Raw genomic sequence first — 23,886 nt, forward strand, 5'->3', positions numbered from 1 at the left:
ATTATTTTTAACGTCATTAAATAAATGCGAAAAGCAAAATAAAACTCAACAGTAAAGTTGACTGTGAAACATTACCTTTACGTTAAATCTCTAAAAAAAAAAAACGGTTGGCTTGTAACGGTCTTTCCTCAATCAACAGGTTGATTTTCAGATGCGTTCAGGTGCATTCACGAGCCGTTAAAATGCAAACTTATTTCATTTTAATTTATTAAAATTTAAGGAAAACTATGAAATATCTCTTATGCTGAAGCTTATCTTGCGTATTGTTTAATTCGTTAGATACTTTTGAGAAATTCAGGACTACGTAGATTTTTTTTTTTTACCATATATTTACAATTGACACAATTTCAGCCAATCAGATTCAGGGCTTATGTCAGTTCATCCAATAGGATTTACCAGTGGGTGGGGCTTACCCGTGCAGCAGCCTCTCGCCCTCAGCCTCCGTCATTTCCAAAGCGGATCGTTTGTTGTCAAAATGGAGTTTCTACTTGGAAATCCTTACAGCACGCCTGTGGGCCAGTGTATAGGTAGGTGAAGCTGCGACGGTGTTTATTAGAGATGTGTTGTTTTGTTGATACATCGAGATATTTATAATTCACTCTTACGTTGGTGAGAGTAGAGCGCGCTTTGCTGGCATCTTCCTAGCCAACGTCATCCCCTCGGAATGAGCTCTCAGCTAACGTTAGCCAGAAAATCTGAGTAACTTCTCCTTACTGCCTTTTCTCGTTCTGGTAAATCCCCCTTTATCTGTGAGAGCAGAGACTTGCAGGTTTTAAGGAAAATAAATCACTGAGATTTCGTGGCAAGTGATGATATTTGACTGTTAAGATAGCTTGCCGAGATTGACCAGACTGTTTGGTCACTGTCGTTTTTAATGTAAAACACCCAGACCGTCTAATAATGTGGTACTTATTACAGAACTGAAGCACAGAAGGAAGCAGTTTGGTGTTCCCCACCCCATGTTGGTGTAGCTTTAAATTACACTCCATCTAGGCAAATTAATTGTTTTGATTGATCATAAAAAAAACATGTAGCAAGATGAAACGGGTGCAAATCAGTATATTCGCTTATTTATTTCAGTAATGTGATTTCAATGGTGGAACTAATGTGATTTTTTTTTTCTTCTACACGCAGAGTACATTTCAAGTATTTATTTTTGGTAAGAGTATGGTTTGTAACAAATCAAAACCTTACATTAAGTTTCTTTAAAAATAACAATAGTACATCAAACAAATATTAAATGATTTGCAATACAGAAACTTTGAGCAAGTGAAATGTTTGTCCAGTACTTAAAGCACAAATCAGACTCCTGATACTCAGATGACCTGGAATCGTCAGGTGTGCCATAGATGGACGAGAAGCTGAGTAAACAAAACAAAGGAGATAATTGTAGATTTCAAAAGAAACTTGCAGAAGACAAATCCTATTTCCATCACGGGAGAAGAAATGGAAGTGGTTGAGGAATATAAATGCGCAACAGTAAAGCCATCTATAAAAAGAGACAGAGCCGACTGTAATCTTGAGGAAGCTTAGGTCCGTCAGTGTTTGCATTGAGATGCTGCACATCTTCTATCGGTCTGTTTGTGGAGAGTGTAATCTCTTCTGCCATCAGCATCAGAGCCAGGGCTGAACAACCCGATGAAGAACCACTGGAGATTATGGTGCAAAGAAAGATTATTTCTAAAATTAAGAAAATTACAGACAACCCTGAGCATCCTCTTTATAGAGAGTCTTCAGAGGCTTCGTCAGAACTGCTGTCATACAGACTGCTACAGGAGATCCTTCCTGCCCACAGCCATCAGTATCTACAATAACTCTTTAAAGAGCCTTGGATAGTATAAGTTACAACATTTAATTTTCTTTTTGTATCAATAATGTACTCTTCAATTAGAATTTTTAAATCTAATCAAATGTACTCCGCTGTATATGCACACAATACTTGATCAGTGCTCCTATTGCATTAATTTTACCATAAATATAATACATCGCATTTGGATTTTGTGTCATCGACTTGCACAAAGAAAAACACACACAACATTTTTTTATACATAAGATTTTGAGACGTATGCCATATTTAGCGCTTTTAGTCAGTACTTTGCTGCATCACAGAATATTTTTGCTAGAAATATCAAGCGCAGATTTCATGACGAGGCTCCATGATCATTAAATTTGAAGTATTTCCACAGACGCTCTAGTGTCAAGAAAGCTCAGGTTGTTTAAGCTTCAGCTGGTCTGCATTGTTGGATTGTATGTTTTGCAACCTCCTGTTGACAACACTCTGTAAATTCTCTACGGTGTTTAGGTCAGGCCAGATTTCTGGCCATTCTAGCATAACAACAGTCATTAAAGCAGGTATTTTTTTTTCTTTAATCAAATGTACTACATTTTTGGAAGTGTAAACAGGAAGCAAGTGCTGCTGGAAAATGAAGTCAACATCGCATTAGTTCTTGTTGGCAGAGGGAAACATAAATGACTCTACCCTTTTGGCAACTTTGTACTTCATAAAACACAATTAGACCAACACCAACAGATGACATGTCTCCCTAAATTATCGCTTGACTGAAAATTCATACTCGGCCTCAACCAACTGACTTACAGTCCAGTCCTTTTTCTTTTCTCTGTTTCACTTTCTTTTCGAGGCCGTGATTATCCCTGTCACTTGTGCAACTTTTTTCTAACACTCTTTTTCCTTCCACTTCTCGTTATTGTTCTTCAAAACTTATAGAGGGTGTCAATGCCTGTCTTCTTTATAAATGTCACTCGCATCGTTATGTAATATGTAAGAATTTTAAAGGTGTTTTCATTGGTCCTAAACTCTTATTTCTTGAGACTGAAAACTTGGAAAACTGATGTAAGTAAAACTATAAAACAAGTTTCCCTTTTTCAGTTATATTGCTTAACCTTTTAATGACTTAATAATTTATTGAAATGCATCTATATACTCATATTTGTAATCTTAATGCAAGAGTTTAGGTTCTGATTGCAGTGTTTCAATGTTTTGATTTTATATTGTAGATTTTATATCTACACTCATTCATTTGAGCTGTTTAAAATGATATTTTTATTAGTAGTGCCAACTTTGCATTGACTAACTTCATGACAATGTTTAAAAAGATATTTAATTTGATATGGTCATTTTCCAAGTCTTGACAAATATGGAAAAAAGAATATTCCTTGTTCCATTGTTGCAGTTCAGAATGTCTTCTGTTGTCTTTCTATTTAGATTGTGTGCTTTAATTTCAGTTTGCCATATATAAGTTTAGGTTTTTGTCAAAATCACTACTTTAGTTGCTAGAAGAAGACAGAGATAAACTTCCACACTCGCTGTATAAAAAAATAACCTGTTGTATTCAGTTTAAGTGCTGGACAAAGCATTGCCACTTCTTTTTTTTTTCTTTTTTACAAGCAAAATCAAATATCAGATATGTGTTGTGGAACTGTTACATGTCCAACATTTAAATTTCTAAAACAGTCAGACAAATCTGCAGATTTATAGAACTGAGCTATTTATTCTTTTTAAAACTAGCATTGGGTTATTGGCTATTTGTGGTACTTTTATCAGCAACACGATTTAAGCATACAAAACAGCTTAAAATGTTTTAGAATCATTTTTTTTACTCATTGTTTGGTAATCTAACGAATGTAAATAAAAAAGGATGATCATTATCTCCTGTGTTTTACGGTGGAGTCGCCCCCCTGCTTCATGCAGTAGTTCGCATTGTGTTGCACATCTTGAGTTTCACCATTTCACAGAGCTATCTGCATCCCCAGGCAGACAGCAGATGGGTTGCTGCACCCTGTGGGGCTCTGACCAAGTAATTGTGATCTGTACCCTGCAGGGGACGGGCAACCGATCATTTTACTTGGCCCAAAGATGGTACTAGACGACCGATGCATGTCAAGTCTTTTTTTTTAAATTTATTTTATTTTATTTTATATTTTTATTTTTTAATAAAACAATTGTTCAGTTGTCTCTGAACAACTGGTATCAGAGATTTAATATTGCTGGCTAGGGCAGCAAAGATGAAACATTTGAACAAAATGACAAACAATTATGTGGACAAGGCAAGCAGTTGTAAGGAGAGATGGGCTGGAGAGGAACTTTGCAGCTTTGTTGGCGAGTACGTGGTACAGCTCGTCACCATTATACACGTGATCAGCTGGCTTCAGTTTTGCTATCAGTTACTAAGACCTGTGGGGGCTGGGAGGGTTTTGACACTAAACCAATGTGCTTTATTTCATTACCGAAACTTGCTTAACGCCATTGCGACTCTTCTCTCCTGTTTGTTCTTCCTCTTCGTTCCTTCTCTCGTGCTCTGTCCCGCCCTGACTCCACAATCCGTTTGAGGAGCTTAAAGGAAGGGTGTTGTGGTTAATTGCTCCAAACTCAACTTCTAGATGCTCTTAAGACGCAGAAGTTGGACGCAGTGTTAGGTGTCGTTTTGGTTTAATTTTTCTACATGACTCCATCTTTTTTTGCAGATGCGATCAGCGACTCAACTTCACATGCGTGTTGCTGTGGGCCAATAAAAAAAGAGAGGCTGGGAGACAACACCGAATGCAAGCCAACTTAAAAAAAAATGAAACAAAGACAAAGCTTATTTCTATTGGAATAAATTATAGCCTAACTAATTACAATAAATAGTAACTAGTAATAGGTCAGACATCTTGCTAAGAGTCAGAACAGAAAAAGAAAAGAGGCGATGAACAACAATACCCTAAGTTTCAGATCATCACATTGTTCTCATCATCATCCCCTACCTCTATCCAAAATGCTTTTAAAAGCGAAGAGTGAATGTGTGTGTGTGTTGACTTCTCATTTCAAAGGCAACTGCTTTAAAGTATTTAAAGCCGATGTGCAGTTTGTGAAAGTTAAACAGGACAAAAGGAGGTCATTTCCAGTAAGGACAAATAACAAATGATGTTTACACATGGCCTCTAAAAGAGGAACCTCAGAGCAATATAACTAATGTGCTTTTTTTTTAATTTATTTTTTTTTATTGCTTTGGTGCCTCTTTCATTGTAATGTCTGTGTTCTGCTGATCTGCAACGGAGATGGTAAACAAATAGACTCCATCAGCTTGTTTTCATTATTTTCTGCTAAATGTAATTCCATCACTTTATGTGGCTGTTTTTAAGTGAGAATGTCTTCTTCAAATGTAGTTGTTGGTTCTGGTCATCCTGACCAGAAAGAATATTGCTTTGTTGTGAACATCTGCATAACATTTCAACCCAGGCATTAACAACCATTCTACTTGACCGCATTGATGAGGGCTTTGTGCTTTAATGTTCAACAATTAAGTACATAAAAATAACATTAGATTTTTGCAGCAAGTTCTAATCTTATGTGGTATGAACTACTTACTGTAGCTTGATTTGCTCTTAACTGCTTACTGGATTGGTTACAAAGTGTGACTTTTAGACATGCATCAGTCAGGATTTTACTGAACAGCACCTTTGAGGTCTTACCGTTTTTTTGTTGTTGTTTTTTTCCAGATACGAGAATTATACCAGAAACCACCAGGCGAAATGCTGAAAAATCCCAAATTCTTTTTTTCCTGTTAATTAAATGCTACCAAGTATGATTCAGTAGGATGAGCTGTTGTGGATGTGGCCCTGAGAAAGCACTTAACCCCAAGTTGCCTACTTATCTCTATATCTGTGTATTAATGTGTATGTTTGTGGGTGCAGCTGGGTGAAAAGCGCTTTGAGGGATTAGTGTATTTGTAGATAGTAATTACTTTCAGTCAATGGATTTAAACTATCACTGTTTCTGTTAAGAATGCATTGATCCATGATTTCAATAAGCGCCTCATCAAATTTAGGGACATAAGCAGAAATGATGCATAAATGAACATATTTTTGTAATTCCTTAATAAGGTGTTGGATTTAACAGTGCAACATCTACCTCAGAACATGGAGCAGATTTTCCCCCCTGAAATATACGAGTCCTCAAGAGGAAAAACGTTACTGAATCGATAGGTGCGACCTCAGAGATGCTGGAAATCAATGTGGGACAAGAAAAGTCTAATCCGTACATTTTTAGAATTCATATTTGCTTTTAAGGCATCATATTTCTGTTGAAATTATGGCTTAATTCAAAAATTCAATCAAAGACACTTTGAAAGGAAAAATGTTCTGCCGATTGCTTTGAGTTAAACAGGGAAGCAAAAGATTTGTCAACAAGTTTGCTCCCAAACACGCCTGTTTCCCCCACAAGTACATCATGCTGTGTTGTGTTAACAGACTTGCAAAAAGTGTTTTAATGCATTTAATAAATAAAAATAATCTGTAGTTTTTTATTTATTTGACCTGCTGATTGTTAGTCAAACCACATTTGGCTAATTGGGTGTCTGGTTTTGCTGATCTTTAGGTTGTAAACTTAGAGTAACCATAACACTTATTATATTGGTTAATATAATACTATATTATAATATGAAATTAATTTTTTTTATATATGGTGTCATTTTTCATGTATGCAGAAAGTCACTAGAAGTCTGGTTGACGTCTCTGTGTTCTTCCTCCAGAGAGAGCCACAGACGGAGGCCTACAGAGTGAGGACTGGACTCTGAACATGGAGATCTGTGACATCATAAACGAGACAGACGAGGGGTGAGCAACTTTTGTTCATTAACGGTGTTATTATTGGCCTCGGATTCTTATCGCTCTGTGGTCCAAAAACAGTTAAACTCCCACGGCAGCTTGTGACGGAGCTTCCACCGTCTTATCGAAGGACGGACGGACGGGCGGAGCGAGTGACTGAAGCGAATAATGCACTGCCTACTGTCGTTTTGCCAGAAGTCGGCACACCGGACAAAAACCCCTTTTGTTTGTTGTTTTCCTGTGTCACTGACTGAATGAATGAAAGATTTCAGATCCTCAGCCGGGCCCGGTTTGCAGTGAAGCATGAGGCTGGCAGATTTAGCAGATTGGTTCCAGTGCAGACGCTCTCTCTTTCTCTCTCTCCTTCTCGTTTTGCCACTCTCACTGCCAGCTTTCAACAAAAGCAGATCTGGAGAGGGAAAGAAAAAAAAAAAGAACATTTTGTCTTCAAGATGTTCAGCGAAACTGTTAAACTCCCAAAAAAAACCTGAATTTCGGGAGATTCTGAATATGTTTTGAGTAACCTTTGTTAGCTGTCATCCTAACATGCTGTGTGTGCCTTTTGCACACAAAGCTTTTTTAAAAGTGTGACAGCAGATGGTGTGCACTTGAACAAGATAAAACAAAACAGACCCAACGCCCAATAACAAAAGAATCTGAAATATGTCCTCCGATTGCACTCGTGTGCTTCGTACACACACACAAAAAAAGAAGATTCTGACTTATTTTTTTGTCTACCTCCATCTCTATCAGTTTCAGCAGCCTTGCTAAGTACCTGTTATGCGCTTATGAATGAGCTCATAAGAGCTTATTGTGCCCCATCTTCATTGAAGGGATGGGTAGTATTAGGCAGGAAGCCAGCCTGAGCTCTTTATGCATGGGTAGCTTTGATCTTGCCTTTTGGGAGAGGCTTTCTGTCGTCATTCAGAAGGGGAAAAAAAAAGAGACAGGCAGATGGTGTGACAGTTCTTCTCAGTATCACTCAAATAGTTTCACTCACAGACAGACCGGCATCTGTTATCGCGACCCCGAAAATACTCCATTCCAGCGAAGTCCGTGGTGTTCTGCTCGCTCGCAGCCGGGGGCACTCAATGCTGTTCTTCCTTCCAGGCCAAAAGACGCCATGCGGGCCCTGAAGAAGAGACTGAGCAGCAACAAGAACTACAGAGAGGTCATGCTGGTGCTAACGGTAGGTTGTTCATGCGTTCAGCTGGATTTGAAGGCCTATGTGGCAATTCCGCAGAGATAGCATTGAGCTTTGTGCAAAGAAAGCTCGGAAAGCACTTAAATGTGTTGCAGAAAAACCTGAATGTACACAAACACGTTTGAATGAAAAACATGAGACAATGAGTTAGTCAATTAGTTTTCCTGTTCGGTTAATGGACTGTAGAAATGTGTCTTCCTACACTTCCTGTGGTATGCAGAAAGTTCAACAATAAGTGAACTTTCCAAACTTTTAGCCTGGAAAAGTTTTTAATTTAATATTTTCAACATCTAAGTATGAAAAAAGATTGCATTCACAATCTCAAATGTTGTTCTTCCTTATGTCTTTTTATTATTTCTTTCCTGTGTTTTCACTTCCATTCTTAAAGGATTTTTTTGGCTCCATTGACCTTTGTTTGATAGTGTATTGACAGGAAAGCATGTCTGTTGTGTCATACAACCTCCATCCTTTTATCAATTTTTCTTTTTTCTTTTTTGTGTTCTTCCTTACATTGATCCTTCTTTTTTTTCCTCCCCTTTTTTCTTTGTGTCCTCTTTTCCCTTCTGTCCCTTCTGTGCCTCATATAAAAGCCTCTAGAAGACTTCGGATGTCTGTTAAAAACATAGACAGTTACCATTTATGCCAAACAGCAGAACACCGAGCTTCTTCCAAACCAAACTTGATGCTGTGTAAATTCCTCAACTTCCTCCTCTGTTTCTCATTTTGTAACGTCTCTGCTTGATCGTTTTGCTCTCTGCAGGTGTTGGAGACGTGTGTAAAGAACTGCGGTCACAGGTTTCACATCCACGTGGCCCACAGAGATTTCATTGATGGCGTCCTGGTCAAAATCATCTCTCCCAAAGCCAATCCTCCCACAATAGTGCAAGACAAAGTTCTGTCCCTCATACAAGTAATGGAGCTTTCTCTCATTTTTTTCCCCCCTGTTGTAACTATTTCTATAATGTTATAAGTGAATTGTTATTTTTTTCCTGTTTACAGCTGCCCTAATCAGCGGTTCTGTGGTACAGAACGAACATTACCTTGCCAAATGTTTCATAGAACTTTTTCATATTTTGTTTTGCCCAATCTTTGCAAGGTAGCTCAAGCTCACTCAGATTTTAAGAAGAGGGTCTTGCCAGATTGTTAATTGGATTCAGATTTGGACTTTAACTGGGCCAGTGAGTCTCTGGCTTTATGTTTAGGGTTGTCGTCCTGCAGAAAGGTGAACCTCAGCTTCAGTCTCACATCTTTTGCATCCTCTAACATGTTGTTTTCCAGAACTACTCTATATTTTGTTCTGTCTTTTGAAGGAAATTGGCAAATTTTTAAAATGGCTATATATATATATATATATATTTTTTTATGAACACTCTGCATCTTTATCTTCCACTTTTCAATTATGTGCTACTTTGTGTTGATCTGTCACTTAAAATTCAAAGCTCATTGAAATGCGTGGTTGCATGACAACAAAGTGTTGAAAAGTTCAAGATTAGTTTTGCAAGCTGCTGCAGGTCAGGTGAGTCCCTTATGCCCCATTTGTAAGATGTTTCTAGTGTTGCTTTTTTACTACATGAGGTCACTTCAGCCAACAGATGGCGACTGTTTACTTATTTATCAGTGTTTGCAGAAGGAATGTTTACACAGTTAAGTATTTATAGAGGAAGATGCTTTATTCACTCACCTTCATTTTCAGTGGAAAAAAAGCTAAATATTTGCCCCCTTCATTTATTTTTCCTAACAGTCCTGGGCTGATGCCTTCAGGAGCAGTCCTGATCTGACTGGCGTGGTCCACATTTATGAGGAGCTGAAGAGAAAAGGTGTTGAGTTTCCAATGGCCGACCTGGATGCTTTGTCTCCCATCCACACGCCACAAAGGGCAAGAATAAAAACTCTTTCTGCATGTTAGTTAGCAGAGGACTTCTGCTCAGTTTTTCCTCTCGAATCGCAGGGCACACCTGAAGTGGACCCAGGGATGATGAAGTACCTCGCTCCTAATGCGTCGGCTCCTGGCAATCCGAAACCCACTCAGCCCACTCCCACCGCCACGCAGGCCTCCAGCATACCCAGCCCCGTCACTGCCACACCTGAACAGGTGATGACCCACAGCTCCATAGCTGCATTTTTAGCCACGGATTTGTAATTGTGCAATGAATAAAATGCGATTTGAAGCAGAAACGGACTGGAAGGCCTTTATGGAGTTGTTGTGCTCTCAGATCGCCCGGCTGCGGAGTGAGCTGGACATCGTGAGAGGAAACATCAAAGTCATGTCAGAGATGCTTACGGAGCTGGTCCCCGGCCAGGAAGACGCTTCTGACTTAGAACTGCTCCAGGTAACATTTGAACTTTATCCTCAGATACTTCAAACTCTACTAATGTCCACATGTGAACAGTCGTATAATCTCAAAAACACACATGAAGAATGAATTCTTTACCCTAGCCATTGAGTTACCAGTTGGTAAGCTTCACTGGTTTGTGATCTTCGCTAAAACAAGATGCATGTTAGCGTACCACGCGGTGAAAAAAGGCATTTAGTTCAGTTCATACCCCACAGATCAATCAGGGCTTTTCACCAGATTGGGTCAGGCTGCTTTCAAGGAAAAACTCTCTCCTCTTTTGAGGAAAATATTTTCTCCCAGTCCACATGGAAATAGACTTGATTAGCCAGTCAGGAACTGACATTTGTGAAACTATGGCAACAAGTTGACAAGGAGAAATGCATTAAATGTCAGCAAGTTTGGGCTTCTGAGACAGAATCTGATAGCTTGAGCAGCTGCTAAGTGTTAGCAGTTTCTTTATCTTAGTCAGAATTGGGAGGTGTGTGTTACTACAACGTTTTTTGACCAAAAATGTTTTCCTGTTGTTGTGTCCAAAATGAGTTGTTATAGCACTGAGCGTCCACCAGGAGGTGCAGTGTGTCAAGTTTTCACACCATTAGCAGTTTAAAGAGGTGTGAGACTGAGGAATAGAGGTGAAATTCTCTAAACTGGCCATCAGCCAGTGTTACAGGGACCCATGCAGAGTTTAATCTCCTCTGGCCAAATCCACTCAGGTATTCGTGTCAGCCTGACAGATCTGGCTTGCTGCTCACAAACTGCTGCCAGTTATAATCATGTTAATATCTTTTTGCTACAGAACCGCACTGAATGAAGTTGAGCAAATATTCTCATCTCTGTTACGGATATTTGTTTGTTAAACCTCGGCGCAGTTTTGTTTTCATCAAACATGATTTCTGTTTCTGGATTGGCGTTTTTTTTTTTTTTTCACCGCGCTGTGTGGTCCTCACAGCTCTTTTGTTTTCTGTGTCCCTTCCCCGCGCGTGTCAATCTGTCGGCGTGTCCCTCCACCCAGGAGCTGAACAGAACGTGCCGCGCCATGCAGCAGAGAGTGGTTGAGCTGATAAGTCGTGTGTCCAACGAGGAAGTGACCGAGGAGCTGCTGCACGTCAACGATGACCTCAACAATATATTCCTTCGATATGAGAGGTGCCCTAATGCATAAATGTCACAAAACGTGCTCTAATTATTGAACTCGTTCTTCTGAAGCATTTTTTTGGCTAAATACCTTAGTCATATGGTTTTTGAATATGAAAGTGATTTTCCGTTGCTCACAGGTATGAGAGATACAGATCGGGCAGGGCTGCACAAAACAACGGGGTAAGTGTCATCAAGAGAGACTGTGCTTGTGGAAAAAAGCAGCACATTTTTGACATTTAATTGAGACTTTTTTTCAAGCTTAATTTGTTTTCATTAGTATCTGAATCGTTCACTGTTATTGGCTTTCTGTTATGCTTTACACAAGAAATTACAAACAAATATGAAAAATGTTCCAAACTGTGAAAATGGAGAGTCGAATTGAAGGAAAAACCATCAGCGCTTATGACCCTCCATGTTTCTGCTTGTGTTGATATTTGGTTCTGTGCTTTCTTTGTTTGTTTGTGTAGTCAGTGATGTACCTCAAAAGTTTAGTTGAAGGCAGTTTTAGGAGATGTGGCTAAAACAAATTGAGATGATTGTGAATAATTTCATAAACCAGGGTCACTTTTATCATCATACTCATACTTATGCTGGTCTATTGCACTAAATCCTGCTAAATGAGAAACGTTACAAGTTGAAAGCGTACTTTGGGAGGCACTGTACCTCTGTTCTTTTGCAAAGCCGATTCAAAAATATTAGCTGAAGTGGTCAAACCTGAGTGTTGTTTAATAGAAGTCACTTTAAATCAATCAATCTGTGAACGAAAACTTAAATAAACCACAATTATAGTTGATCTGCAAAACAGTTGTCGGCTATTCTGTTACCTAAACATTGCATATTCACACATATTTATGTTTAAAGTTTCTGTTTTCCTGTCTGTCCTCTCAGATGTTAGCGGAGCCTACAGAAGACAACCTCATAGACCTGGGCCCAGGCTCCCCTGCCGTGGTTACACCCAGGGTTGTGTCCAGCCCTTCGTCCAGCTCCGCCCACAGAGCCACAGCCTCCCCTGCCCACAACCCTTCCACAGCCTCCATATCTACTGCACTCGCTAGTCTTGGTAGGGGCAAAGTTAGAATTAGTTTTCTAAAAGATCCAAAGAACAGGAAAAAGTACCTGTTAGGAGGACTTTGAATGAGCGTCAGTTCATATAATTTAGTCAGTATACCTAGAACCTTCTTCCTTCAATGTTTAGTTCCCGATTTAGGTTTTTTTTAAGTGTGTTTTCATTCAGGATCTAATTATTTTTGTCAAAATCATCCAATCTTCCCTTCCTCATCTCTTGTTCCAGATGTAAGTTCTGACAGTGTTAGCGGTACCCTCACGGCTCTGTCGGGCCACAACAAGGACGACTTTGACATGTTTGCCCAAACCAGGAGCAGCTCACTGGCGGAGCAACGCAAAAAGTAAGTCTTAATATCAGTAAGGTCTTTATTTTGTGTTTAGCAAATTCCTCCTTCCTTATATTTTCTTGTGGACATTTCCATAGATGTCAGGTCGATACCAAGTGCCAATTATGCAGTTGTGGGTTGATCCCTCACTGTTCTCATTATCATCGTCCTCAAACCATGAAGCAGGATTTTTTACATGCTGCCTTAAGCTTCTTTGTTTCTTTGCCACACTTTCCCTCCCACATTTGGGGTTTCTTTCCTTTATGATGTTTACCTTACACAATAATATCACTAACGCCAATACCACAGAGGTTAGAGGTCCGATTGCCTGAATCAGAATTAATCTAATCTGGTTTTTGTTTATTTTTCTGTTTCTGAATTGCCAGTGTTAACTTTAGTTTTCATTGTTTTGGTGCACAGTGTAAAATATGAAGACCCCCATGCTCTGGGAGGCCTGGCCTCTGCTTTGGATGTGAGGCAACAAAACACAAGTGGGGTGAGTACATCAAAGCGTCCACTTTGTGTCAGATTTACCATGTATGGGGCGTGGAGGGGAATATTTATATGAGAAGTCAAGATGTTTTTACAAATCTGTCAGATTTTTGGGTCCCTACAGTTTATAGTAAGTCATACTGTATTTTTTTCGGTTTTGCACCGTGTAATTTTTCGTATAATTATTTAACTGAAGCTGGTGGTTATATTTACAACATTAATTCCAGATGAAATAAAGTGGACAAGTTTGGATTGTGGAAGCAGATTAAACCAGTGACATGTTTTAGGCCACAGACATGTTCACTCTGGATCTTTTTATCATTTAAAAGGATGGATTAAAAATGGATGATAGCAGTTGGTTCTCCCAAACACTTCAACTCAGGAGTCTGAAACTAGTTTCAAGATTTTCTGTCCTTTTTCTCAGCAAACGTTGGAATTTATGTGGAAGTTATCTCGTCATGTGTTTCCAAACTCTGAGTAGTTTTCGTCAAGTTTTTCCTTTTAGGATATTTCACTTTTTATAGAATTCAAATTCTTTTTCCCCACTTTGTTTTCCTCATTTCCATCTTTACGGAATGATACATTTCTCTTTTTGTTCTCCTTTTAACGTTATTCTCTGTGAATGAAAGTCGCCTCTTGCACTTTTGACTTCTCCTGTGTCTTCTTCCTCTGGACTGTGTGCTTTGCTGTGGCGGGGCCTTTCTTCTCTTGTGTAAGGTCTTATTCTGTTGTTGATTCAGCTGAGGGTAAAAGGGGATGATAACCCAGCAGATCAGGAGCTGCCCATAGACAGCTGGCTTATTACCCAAGGAATGGTGAGGACTCTTATCCACAGTGTGTCCTCCTAGCCCTCCCGTCCTGTTTACCAGCATCTACGTTTGCATCATCTACCATCTTCATCAGCTGCTGTTTTGCCTCGCCTCGCCACTGTGGTTTAAAATCCTTAACCAATCCCAATAACAGTGTTTAATCTCCTTTAGCGTTCACTTTCATTTTAAATGCAGATGTGTTCTAGTGGTGGGGGAAAATTATGATGAAATGAAAACAACGTCAAATGCAAAGTGACAATACTAACTTTATACAATTTATTTTAAGTGGATTAGTTGAGAGAAAATATAAAATTTTTATGCATGCAAAGTTTTCATTTTGTGTTCCTCTTTTAAAATATGAAAAAATTATTCAAGATACAACAAATTTTGCCCACCTCTATTATACTGTCTGTTTGTTTTTTGACAGAGCACTAAACATTGTGTTCATTGTTGTAGGTGTTAAATTCTAACAATGCACCCAATGGTTCTTATCAAGCTTTTATATGCTCCATCACCACTTAGCAGTCATGAACTAAAACAAAATGAGTGGACATAACTCATTTTACCTTACACAATAACCCCAATGCAGCAAAATCACACCAACGATTCAATTTTTTTTGCAAATTGTAAAGGTCTTCTGGTGCAAAACTGAACAATTTGAGGATTTAATCAGCTAAAAAGCAGAATTAGGAAAAATCCAAGAACGATCTTGTACAGAGCGTCTGACCCGAGACATAAGAAGACTCAAAAGCTGCTTACAGGACCCCAGGCCAACAGGGGGGAGTGAAGAGCCATTAAGTTCTCAAACAGTATATATCAAAAGTAAATGAGCCAACTTATTTTTGCAGTTGAGTACAATACATACTTTTATATAAAGAATAAAAACTTCTTAATTAATTGAAACTATTTGTTATTCTAACATTGAAAATATGATTTTAAAGAACGGACACTTTATATACAAAAAATACCATAATTTTATTTTTGTATTTAGTCACTTTGAAGTAGCCCAGGAACATGTCATTGGATAGTGAGGCAGGCAGTGTTGTGTTCAAGACCACCTAACCCGAGACCAAGACAAGACCAAGACCAGAGTGTATCGAGACCGAGACAAGACCAAGACTTTTAGGGTCCGATACCAAGTCAAGACCAAGACCGAGGGAAGTCGAGACCGAGTCAAGACCAAGACCAGCGCCAGTATGTGACAATAAAATGTGAAACATGATCAAAATCACTAAAATTGATCTAAAAGACCCACATTCACGTAAAAACACCTAGATATTTTACACAGAGAACTGGAATAAACATAAACATCTTTATTTAGTACTTCTATGTTGTAATCACAGAATTTCAAACAATCAAAGTCGATCAAAATAGTATTTTCTCTGCCTTTCATGAACAGTACATACATTTATGTTGTTTTTAAATGTGCTATTTCAAAACCATGTGCAAATATGTAAAACTGAAAAAATGCCAATCATTTCTCTCGTTTCTCTCTCGTATACAGATTATAGCTACATTATATAACTTTTCTTAAATAAATCTATATCTATCACCAAGTTGTGACAATATGTTATGAGACAGATAATTTGTTGAAAAAAAGATTGATCTCCTTCACTTCCTCCCTGAGCGACTACTGCCATCTGCAGAAATACAAACCCCATTGAAATACGTGCACAAAAACATGACTGACTTTTATCAGTTCTAAGACCCTTTTGCTGGATCAGATGGTTTGTTTACAAATACATGTCAAATATGTGTAATGTAATGTTACTAGAAACGCATGTAGATAAACAAAATGCAAATCAATGGTATTTTGGCCATCACATTTTTGAAATGGATAAACAAGTAAGTTAAATGACTGATATGGTATGAACCATAGAGAGTGAACTGGTAAAAAGTTACTTATTGACCTGAAATTGTAAATGGCAACATAACAATGTGGTTTCTAAAAGTAATTTGCCTATATCCATACAAAGCAACTAATTTATTAATTTTTCATAAGGTGAGGCATATTAGTCTCTTCACTCTCTGCTTATATCTATAGACTAGTTCCCACAGCCAAACAACAGAGCATCACCTCCACGTCTTATCTTCAATGTCAGGAGCTATATCCAGCTCCTAAGGTCAATGTAACTTACATTGACCTTAGTTCATAATTATGAGACAGTGAATGAATTCATTCACTGTCTCATAATTGTTTTTCATGAGAAAGAAAAAATCTAACTTAGGAACAGGATGTTATTATATGTCCAGTCGACTCAGTCTCTCAAGGTTAACTGCATTTGCTTACTTCCCTTAATAATGTTAATTGTAGGACCAATGCAAGAAAATACAACTTATTTAAGGTTAAGCATATCAGGTTTGGCACATTAATAAATTATATATGATGGCTTTGGAGACATTGGGGTTACCCACCAGCACAAGCCAGCACATGCTGACAGAACCATTACGTTCTGTCATGGTTACGTTACAGAACGTAACCATTACGAACCATTACGTTCTGTCATGGTGACTTATTGACAGAACCATTACGAACCATTGTTCTGTCATGGTTACGTACGTCACCTTATTATGGTTATTAATAAACATAGGTAGAGACTTCCACATCAGTCTTCTCCTTCATGAGAAGTATTGAACAAGAACCAAAATATATTACGATTATCTATTCAGACTTTTATTTTTGCTCTGCTTCCACCTATGTGCTGCAATCCACTCATGAAGCCGACAGAAATACGGAGACATGTTCAGGAAAGCTGTAATTGAAACAGCGTTGTCCATGCACAACACGAATCAACACTTCTTTAAATTAAATCAGTAATGTCCGACATGTTTTCACAAACACTACTAGGTGACAACTTGTGCATCAAGCTAGGTGGCAAATAGCGGATAAGAAAGGAGAACATTCACCCTAAAAGATAAAGCATACATATATAACTTTAGCTAACTTAATATGTGTAGCTAATATTGAAATAAAAACTGTGTGATGGCCGGGTAGAATAATTTTGATACCGAGGAAATTGCTTACGTTAACTTGCTAGCTTTCCTAATATCACTTTTACACACAGCTTACCTTTCTTTGTGCTTTCTTTCAAGGTGTCGATAAAAGTTGGACGTAGTCCCCACCGTCTCTGATAGTGAAGCACTGCAGAACTTACATTGCGCTGTATGCTTTTTTCTCAATGTTGCTTTACAAATGTATTGTTTGTGATTTAAATAGCCAAATTTTATAACCGATGATTTGGCTGACATCTTATCCCCTTCTCAGACAACCACTTGTAACTTTCAATCGAAGTGCTGCAGTCCGCGCTCAAGGTGAAAGGGGGTGGGGCGACAGCAGTTAAAAAAACAACAACATGCTTTTACCAATGAGACGGGTTATTGCTTGGATTTGAATCAGGAGTGCATCCAATAAAAAGAAGGATCTTAAAGAAATTGATACTGATGATTTAGCGTTATTTTCACAGTTGTGGTCTTGACCGGTCTTGAAATAAAATACCGAGTCCTCAATGTCCGAGACCGAGACAAGACCGAGACCAAATGTGGTCGAGTCCGAGACAAGACCGAGACTATCAAAAAATGGTCTTAAGACCGGTCTCGAGACCAAGACCGTTTTCGAGTACTACAACACTGGAGGCAGGGAATTTGCTAACGTTGAGAAGGATGAGGGTGATGGCAGCCTCAAGGAGTTTGTGCTCATCACCAAAGATAAATCATCAAAATATTTGTGGAAACTTGTTAAAACAATTACAAAAATGGTTTTGATTCCTGTAATGCCGCTGACTATTGAGAAAGATATACACATAAACATAATACATATGCTTTGTATGAACAATTTTGGGTCTAATGATGCTTGTTAATTCGAGCACTATGCACTTGTATAGCGCTTTATCTAGTCCATTGGACTCCAAGACACTTTACCCTACTTTCAGTTTTGGGAATTCATCTTTGTCTCAGTATTTAACTCTAAAAACAGTACTTTAATATGTAATATGCAAACAAATAAACAGACAGTGGTTGCTGGGAGGCAGTGGTCTCTACAGGCACGCTCCTAAATGAAATCCAGCTTTGGTCCCCGTCCAACCTTGGGCCGGCCCTGACATTGGAGTGTATCTGTTCTAAAAGTGCAAGGACAAAGCAGACAGAGTTCTGTTGAAGGTAATGGTCTATGTCAGGCTACACCGACCTGCCTCAAGGTCATACATAAAATCAAACAGAGGTTTTTAGTCTTCATACTCTCTCTGGTATTTTTGAAAATAATTGAAAAGAAAGTTAATGGTACGGCACTGATTGCTGTGTTGTGGGGAGTTTTATAAGATCTTGCACATTTCGCTTGTAAATAATCTCAATAAAACAACTAACATAGATACTTATAGCCATATGAGTTTAATTCTTTTAGTTTAATCTCACTTTATATACAAAATGTTGCATTTTCCTAACTTGTGTTAGGGACAGATGTGTTATTTTTCTCTTCTCTGCAATTTTCCCTCCTCTCTTCTCATAGATGCATGACTTTTTTGTCCTTTGAAGGGCTTTTTTTTTTTTTTAGCCCTACTGCCTCAAGCTGTGTTTTAATATACTCCTCCTTTGCATAAACTGTGCTCTCACAAAAAGAAAAAACTCCCCCGGCATTTTGTACTGTGAAAAGGCCTCAGAATAAGGCTTTTGTTACCTGTGATGATTTAGTGAGATTGAGCCAAGAATGAAAACTTTGATTTTGATAATATTTCATAAGATCGGAATAATTTTAAAGGGGTTTATGAGGCAAATTTTGCTCTAATAAATACAAAGTAGTTTTAAATGTTCTATTTTTAATCTGGTGAAAGATTTTAAAACTTTTGTAGCACAGCAAGCTCCTCATTCAGACATAAATGAGCCAAAATGCCACCCCCTCTGACATGGCTTCCATCGTCACCGCCACTGCACGCCATGCAGCACCACTCTCGCTCCCTGCGCTCCGTGCCGTGAGCATGCATACTCCGTACAACCGGCCCGTCCCCGTGCTCCCAGCTTTCCGCATCCAATCAATCTCTGAATCCCCGCTCAAGCGATTTGCTGATTAACTAATGATGTGGAATAAGGACTGCGGCTGTGCGACATCAGTCATCGGCTGTTCAGCTATGCAAGCGCAGTGAAATCGATGAGAGCCATATGCAAACTGGGAGATCCTGTTCTCACATGTAGGCTGGCTAATTAGCTGCTCATTATATCCAGAGAAGCTGTTTTTGTCCCTTTTTTTATTTTTGTTTATTTTTTTTATCCTTTCAGTCTGTGAGGTTTTGGTGATTCTTCTTGTTATTTGTGTGTGTTGTATCTCTGTTTTATGTTTTTTGGGGGTTTGCTTGTCTCTTATTTTTGTGGCTTTGGTGCGACCCTGTGGTTTGTCCATGGCTTTGCTCTTTAGATCCCCGTATCGCAGTCCTCTGTCATGGATGATATAGAGGAGTGGCTCTGTGCTGACGTGGTGAGACTTTTTTTTTTTATACATTGATTTTCTTTGTTTTGTCCCCGTCTTTTCTTTTCCTCATCTCTCTTGTTTTCTTGGTAGCATATTTTACCCATCCATTTTATGTTACTAATCATATTTTCCTTTAACTTCATGTTATTTATTTATTTTTTCATTTTGAGCCTGTTTATTCCACAAATGTTGGACCTAACACTGCGTTTGGGTCTGTCCTACTAAAGTTAACTGGTTGAATGCTGTTGAGGATATAGAGGGGCTCAGGGAGGTTTTTTGGTGTGATGGGTTTGCATGAATATGAGCCACTTGGTGTGAATTTTATGACTTGACTTTCGTGACCTCCTGGTGTTTCTCAAAGGTTTGTGTCTTTATAACTGCATTTTTTCCCCCTTGTGAATAGAAAGGAGATGCTGCTGAGGAGGGAGTGACCAGTGAAGGTACTTGAATGAATACGTAAACATGCCACACTTTTCAGATTTCTGTTCGTACAGAAAAATGTTGAAAACCACGTGTCAACATAGCATCCCAGGAAAACACCATATGTTCATGGTTGTGTTGTGACAGAATGTGGAAAAGTTCAAGAAGGTTAAAGCAAATCTTTGTATTGCCCAATCGTCCAAACATTGTGCAAATTTGTAGGAACTGTCCTTCCACTGATATGTGTCAAAGATGAATTGATTTTTTTTTCCTTACAGAGTTTGATAAGTTCCTGGAGGAGCGAGCTAAGGCAGCGGACACTCTGCCGTCTCCCCACGGAGCTAACCCTCCTCACCCCACTCGTCCCCCCACCGGCTCCCACAAGAAGTCTGAGCGGACGGAGGACGCCCTCTTTGCCTTGTAGACTGTTTGCAGCGAACATTAGCTTCTCCAGCGGGGAATCGGAAGGTCATCGCAAACAATTCCCCTCCAAAGCAGCTCTTCTAGTTCCGTTTTATTGCAGACTGGATGGAAGTGGTGTGGCGAGTGAGCTCCACCTCCTTGCTCCTCCTACCCTTAAACCCATTGAGGCCAATGGTGTTTACTGCACACTCTGCCTTTGAGTTTTACTATGAATGGATGTATAGGGCTGTTATCGTGGGATGTAAAACTCGCAGGCCTGCAGCTCATTTGCAGCAGTCCCACCAAGTGAAGACAACCTAACTCGTCTCATGTGCTGTAAGAATGTGGTATATTACTGCTAAGACGAATAGAAACTGCAGGCTCATGCATTGAATTTGTATGGAAGCATTCAGTTAGAATATTATTTTACTACATTCAGCTAATTGCTAATTGCATTTGTTTTTCTAATGGTTTAAGCTGTATAATGTACTACAGTGGCAGTTGTGGTTCATCGATTATGTCTTTAAATCAGCAAATATTCCATTTAAGAATCCTTAATAGCAAAATTTAGTAATGTGGATAAAAGTGCTGTGTTGCCCTGCTTGCCAATAACACTGCAAAACAAGAGGCTGATTTGTTATTAAAAAGGAATATTCTGGAAAAACACAATAAACCAAGCATTCACAGCATTCTTCTAACCAAAGGGAAATGTAATAGTAACGGCAACAAAAGGAAACTCATTAACGCATTTCAAAGCACTGAAGGGAAGAGAGTTGTCCATTGAATATTTTATAGATTCAGAAAAAATATATACAAACATGAAGTGGGAACAGCAACCAGCTACAAGCACCTTTTAGCCATTCCAAAGAACGTTAAGGCTTTAATGACCAACTAAGATTTTATTTATACACAGAGAATGTATAAAATGTTAGGGATAAACTGTGGAAGTCAGTACCTGTTTTGGTGATTGATTGAAAAACATGTTGTTTATTTTAGTAATTCAAGTGATGAAACCATAAAATCACAAGCAAAGTGATATTAAAATAGGCCAGATTTGTTTATACTCTGTGCAGCTCAGCGTCTCCAAAGCTTATAAATGGGACGGGTGAATGTTTTTGACATTCTCACAATCTGAAGAAAACATAGGATTCGGTTAATATATATCTTACTGTTAACTCTTCACAATTTAAGGAAAAATAAACTTTTACATAAGAAAAAAAATCTCCTCCGAATATGCAAATGTGATGACTGAAGAATTACATGCCTCTCTGGACATGTACAAAAAGCTCCAAATTTCCTTTCCTTTTTTTTGACAAAATTAAAATCCAGTATGAAATATTAAATTGAAGTATGAACATTTTTGGTCTATAATAAATGAGCAGATTTCTTTTCATATATAACATGAACCATATGAACGTATGTTGTCTCGTTTTCTCATATTACGACACCGTCCAAGCGTCAACTTGCACAAGCAAAATATATGCTTTATATCGTAACATCACTGCAAATATATATGGTTGGGGTAAAGCTTTGAAATAATGGGCTCATTCACATTTGTTCTCTGATGGGGGCGGGAGGAGAAGGTGGGACTGTACCTTTTTAGGTGTCCCACATCGCTCATCGTCAGTTTATGCAAGATTAGTTGCCTGTGTCAAGACATGGGACAAAAAGGGACAATTTTCTATTTACTTTTGCTAGGGATTAATGTCATTTTATAATAAAAAAGTAAATCAATCTAAATTAAAATTTTTGCCCAAATATTGGCTACAAATGCATAAGATCACAGTATGTGTTTTAATTGAACGTTTTCTATTTTAAAAGCAAACAAAATAACCACTTTTTACCTAACATTTCTGATAAGATCTACTTACCAAAACATGCATGGACAGTAAAAAGAATATACTATTTTTTATGAATTATGATACCTGCACTTTGATGCAAAAACTAATATGTTTTTTTTTTTTTGTCTTTTGTGTTTGTAAAGTTAATATTTTTTTTAGGGATGGGAAAGAATCTTAAAAATGACTTCACACTGCTTTTGTTTCTTCATCTCTCCAGTTTTTGTTTGGGTTCATTCCAGGATGTCAAGTTTAAGTTTGATAAAACATCAATATTAGACATTCGCATAGAAAAACCGCCGTTATTTTTATGATCAGTATGAATAGTGTTGACTTTAAAATTGCCTACATGACAACGTATTGAAACTAGAATGATGCAAGCTTTAAAAATGTGCATTCTCACTGATGGATCTCCGTACATTTGATGCTATAAAATCTATAAACGTCAACATACTCTCCTGATTTAATATTTAAAATTTATTTTATATTTTATTATTATAGTTCATGTATCATTCACAACATTGTTAGGTGCGGTGGGAGGCAGATGTTTATTCTAGCATGACATTTCTGCCTATGTTACAGATGTTTCCAACCACAGTTTACCTTTGGTTTAGATGGAAAATATAAAGCCAACAAAAAATAAGAAAATCCCCCCTATTTTAATACTCTATTATTAATTTTATTTAATTACTATAACAGCCTAATAACTAGAATCAATAGTTTTCATTCGGAACCTCTGAACCTCTTATGGGGAAACAACTATGATTTGTTATTTTCACAGTTACTAAAGTCTCAATATTTTCTCCATAGTCCTTGTAATATTCAAATGTAACTTGGTTCAAATGTAGTATTGATCTTTATTTGGTATTAATGCTGTATCGTTACAACTGTTTTAATATGGTTGCCAGGTAACTGAGATATTAATTGTAGTCCTTTTGTTTTTTTTTGAAAACTCTTACTGTGCAGGTTGTTCAATGACAGATTCCAAGAAAGTCATCAGAGGTGATTTCAAATGAAACTTCTGCTATTTTCAGTATTTGTGTTTCACAAGTCTTTGGATAAGTAATGGTAACAGTGTTTTTGTTACTTTCTTTGAAGATTGCAAAAGTGTTTCTCACAAATGTCTTAGCTGTCTATATTTGGATACAGTATGTCATTAACTGGATTAATACACAATGTGTGTACTCAAAGTTTGGACATCTCAGGTGTTCGACGTCTGTGTGGCTGTACCTTACTGTCTGCTGCCATTACTTACAATCAGATTTGTATTTGACTCTTTGCACGTGTGTGACTGCCCAATAAAACACTAGCAATGTGTGACCTCTACCTCATTACTCTGTTTTTATTTTAGTTTTTTGTCTTGTGTGACAGTTTTCTACTCCTTAATACTGAAAGCAGCCAAGCCTTAATATTGCATCTTACTGGTCAATTACTGTCACATGGGTGTTTCCTCCTCTTCCTCCTAAGGTTATGGGTACGTTGTCCATTTAACTACTAGTCGTGTAGGCAGCAACAAATTCTGTTCACATGATGCTGTGCAAAAAAACTGAATCAAACTTCATCTCTTTTGACTTGGTCTTAAAATCACTGGTTTATAAAGAGAAATTTTAAAAAGCCTCCAGAAAACCTTAAGGGATACTCTTTAAGAAAATTTTCAGACATTTAAGATACATCTTGTTCCCCAGAAGTACTATAAAAGATGTGCAGTTCATTACTGGTTTATTTTGTTTACTAAAGGATCTAATTAATGTGTGTACTTGTGTAGTGTAAAGATGGATCCCAAAGAGAAATTAAATGTT

At 38.0% G+C, this 23,886-nt stretch overlaps 1 protein-coding gene across 3 annotated transcripts; it reads left to right on the plus strand.

Moving 5' to 3' along the window:
* Nucleotides 1–418: 418 nt before the first annotated feature.
* On the plus strand, nt 419–23,413 carry tom1l2 (target of myb1 like 2 membrane trafficking protein). Of its 3 annotated transcripts, XM_014472404.2 has the most exons (16): nt 419–527; nt 6,528–6,612; nt 7,714–7,792; nt 8,568–8,717; nt 9,549–9,683; nt 9,756–9,899; nt 10,021–10,137; nt 11,156–11,289; nt 11,418–11,460; nt 12,169–12,340; nt 12,572–12,686; nt 13,092–13,167; nt 13,904–13,978; nt 19,374–19,433; nt 19,831–19,867; nt 20,126–23,413. In XM_014472404.2, exons 1-16 carry the CDS (start codon nt 476–478, stop codon nt 20,269–20,271), a joined length of 1,620 nt encoding a protein of 539 aa, XP_014327890.1. In that variant the 5' UTR covers nt 419–475; the 3' UTR covers nt 20,272–23,413. The 3 variants fall into 3 exon arrangements, with proteins under 3 accessions (XP_014327890.1, XP_023204846.1, XP_023204847.1); XM_023349078.1 differs by lacking the exon at nt 13,904–13,978; XM_023349079.1 differs by lacking the exons at nt 13,904–13,978; nt 19,374–19,433.
* Nucleotides 23,414–23,886: the final 473 nt, after the last annotated feature.

This window comes from Xiphophorus maculatus, chromosome 16 (genome assembly GCF_002775205.1).
Source record: "Xiphophorus maculatus strain JP 163 A chromosome 16, X_maculatus-5.0-male, whole genome shotgun sequence".
NCBI classification, from domain to species: Eukaryota; Metazoa; Chordata; class Actinopteri; order Cyprinodontiformes; family Poeciliidae; genus Xiphophorus; species Xiphophorus maculatus.

What these genes read in the sequence shown, in the direction of transcription:
- tom1l2 (XM_014472404.2), top strand. Translation starts at nt 476, where the DNA reads ATGGAGTTTCTACTTGGAAATCCTTACAGCACGCCTGTGGGCCAGTGT. An exon ending in TCACTGCCACACCTGAACAG is followed by an intron (nt 9,900 to 10,020) that starts GTGATGACCCAC and finishes TTGTGCTCTCAG; the next exon opens with ATCGCCCGGCTGCGGAGTGA. An exon ending in TACTGCACTCGCTAGTCTTG is followed by an intron (nt 12,341 to 12,571) that starts GTAGGGGCAAAG and finishes CTCTTGTTCCAG; the next exon opens with ATGTAAGTTCTGACAGTGTT.